General features: G+C 53.6%; 1 protein-coding gene across 1 annotated transcript in view; it reads left to right on the top strand.

Annotated features, from left to right (window-relative positions):
- The window catches only part of LOC106592024 (ras GTPase-activating protein 3), a 206,997-nt gene that overhangs the window by 179,157 nt on the left and 25,340 nt on the right, over window positions 1–2,500 (top strand). Inside the window, 3 exon segments of the mRNA XM_082970870.1 lie at window positions 1–38; window positions 1,843–1,916; window positions 2,150–2,254. The exon segment at window positions 1–38 is cut by the window's left edge and continues 35 nt beyond it. Of these exon segments, the coding sequence (XP_082826996.1) occupies window positions 1–38; window positions 1,843–1,916; window positions 2,150–2,254 (217 nt within the window).

The raw sequence follows: 2,500 nt of genomic DNA, 5'->3' as shown, positions 1-2,500 counted from the left end.
CCAACAATCCCCAGTTTGAGGAGACGTTCTACTTTGAGGTGAGATGAGGGGAGGTTGGTCCTATATTTCTACTCTGAGGGGGAGGTTGGTCCTATCTTTCTACTCTGAGGGGAGGGGAGGTTGGTCCTATCTTTCTACTCTGATGGGAGGGGAGGTTGGTCCTATCTTTCTACTCTGAGGGGAGGTTGGTCCTATCTTTCTACTCTGAGGGGAGGGGAGGTTGGTCCTATCTTTCTACTCTGAGGGGAGGTTGGTCCTATCTTTCTACTCTGAGGGGAGGGGAGGTTGGTCCTATCTTTCTACTCTGAGGGGAGGTTGGTCCTATCTTTCTACTCTGAGGGGAGGGGAGGTTGGTCCTATCTTTCTACTCTGAGGGGAGGTTGGTCCTATCTTTCTACTCTGAGGGGGAGGGGAGGTTGGTCCTATCTTTCTACTCTGAGGGGAGGGGAGGTTGGTCCTATCTTTCTACTCTGAGGGGAGAGTGGTCCTATCTTTCTACTCTGAGGGGAGGGGAGGTTGGTCCTATCTTTCTACTCTGAGGGGAGGTTGGTCCTATCTTTCTACTCTGAGGGGAGGGGAGGTTGGTCCTATCTTTCTACTCTGAGGTGAGGGGAGGTTGGTCCTATCTTTCTACTCTGAGGGGAGGGGAGGTTGGTCCTATCTTTCTACTCTGAGGGGAGGAGAGGTTGGTCCTATCTTTCTACTCTGAGGGGAGAGTGGTCCTATCTTTCTACTCTGAGGGGAGGGGAGGTTGGTCCTATCTTTCTACTCTGAGGGGAGGTTGGTCCTATCTTTCTACTCTGAGGGGAGGGGAGGTTGGTCCTATCTGTTTGGAGATGAGTTTTCCTGATAAACAGAACGTCTCCTCCTTCTGCCTGAGGGACACTACTCGTCCAGTTGTTCTGTCCTCAGTACGGGGTCTGAGTATGTGCACTGTACTTTAGGTTAACTACAGGTTAGGGTTTTGGTTGAAGGAGTTTGTGTCCACACCCTTTGTCTTCCCCTCTCTGTTGTGGTGCTGGTGGTTCTGAGTGAGCCCTGTGGTGCTGGTGGTTCTGAGAAGAGCCCTGTGGTGCTGGTGGTTCTGAGAAGGGCCCTGTGGTGCTGGTAGTTCTGAGAAGAGCCCTGTGGTGCTGGTGGTTCTGAGAAGGGCCCTGTGGTGCTGGTAGTTCTGAGAAGAGCCCTGTGGTGCTGGTGGTTCTGAGAAGAGCCCTGTGGTGCTGGTGGTTCTGAGAAGGGCCCTGTGGTGCAGGTGAATCTAAGAAGAGCCCTGTGGTGCTGGTGGTTCTGAGAAGAGCCCTGTGGTGCTGGTGGTTATGAGAAGGGCCCTGTGGTGCTGGTGGTTCTGAGAAGGGCCCTGTGGTGAAAGGCGGGATACCTAGTCAGTTGTCCAACTGAATGCATTCAACTGAAATGTGTCTTCCACATTTAACACAACCCCTCTGAATCAGAGAGGTGAGGGGGGGGGCTGCCTTAATCGACATCCACGTCTTGGGCGCCCGGGGAACAGTGGGTTAACTGCCTTGATCAGGGCCCGGGGAACAGTGGGTTAACTGCCTTGTTCAGGGCCCGGGGAACAGTGGGTTAAGTGCCTTGTTCAGGGCCCGGGGAACAGTGGGTTAACTGCCTTGTTCAGGGGCAGAACGACAGATTTTTACCTTGCCAGCTCGGGGATTCAATCCAGCAACCTTTCAGTTACTGGCCCAACGCTCTAACCACTAGGCTACCTGTGGTGCCTGTCCTCTGTCCTCCAGGTGACACGACCTCTTAGTCAAACCAAGAGACAGTTTGTAGCCTCTATGTAACTCTGTCTCTGTCTCTGTCTCTGTCTCTGTCCTCCAGGTGACTCGACCTCTTAGTCACACCAAGAGACAGTTTGATGTGGAGGAGGAGGATGTTGACAAGCTGGCTCTGAGGTGTGTGTGTGTGTGTGTGTGTGTGTGTGTGTGTGTGTGTGTGTGTGTGTGTGTGTGTGTGTGTGTGTGTGTGTGTGTGTGTGTGTGTGTGTGTGTGTGTGTGTGTGTGTTGTGTGTGTGTGTGTGTGTGTGTGTGTGTGTGTTTCACAGAGCCAGGTCTACATACAAATAGAGTGTGTGTGTGTGTGTGTGTGTGTGTGCGTGCGTGTGTGTGTGTGTGTGTTGTGATTCAGGGTTGACCTGTGGAACGCCAGTAACCTGAAGTTTGGAGATGAGTTCCTGGGAGGAGTCAGAGTTCCTCTGAGGGCCCTGGGACAGGCCGGGGTCCACGACGCATGGTGAGACATGACAACATGCTGTCTGTCTGTCTGTCTGTCTGTCTGTCTGTCTGTCTGTCTGTCTGTCTGTCTGTCTGTCTGTCTGTCTGTCTGTCTGTCTGTCTGTCTGTCTGTCTGTCTGTCTGTCTGTCTGTCTGTCTGTCTGTCTGTCTGTCGTCGTCCGTCCGTCCGTCCGTCCGTCCGTCCGTCCGTCCGTCCGTCCGTCCGTCCGTCCGTCCGTCCGTCCGTCCTTCTGGGTCCACAACG

This window comes from Salmo salar, unplaced genomic scaffold (genome assembly GCF_965601325.2).
Source record: "Salmo salar unplaced genomic scaffold, fSalSal1 ptg000055l, whole genome shotgun sequence".
Classification (NCBI taxonomy): domain Eukaryota; kingdom Metazoa; phylum Chordata; class Actinopteri; order Salmoniformes; family Salmonidae; genus Salmo; species Salmo salar.
This window is presented reverse-complemented; position numbering and strand designations above follow the sequence as displayed.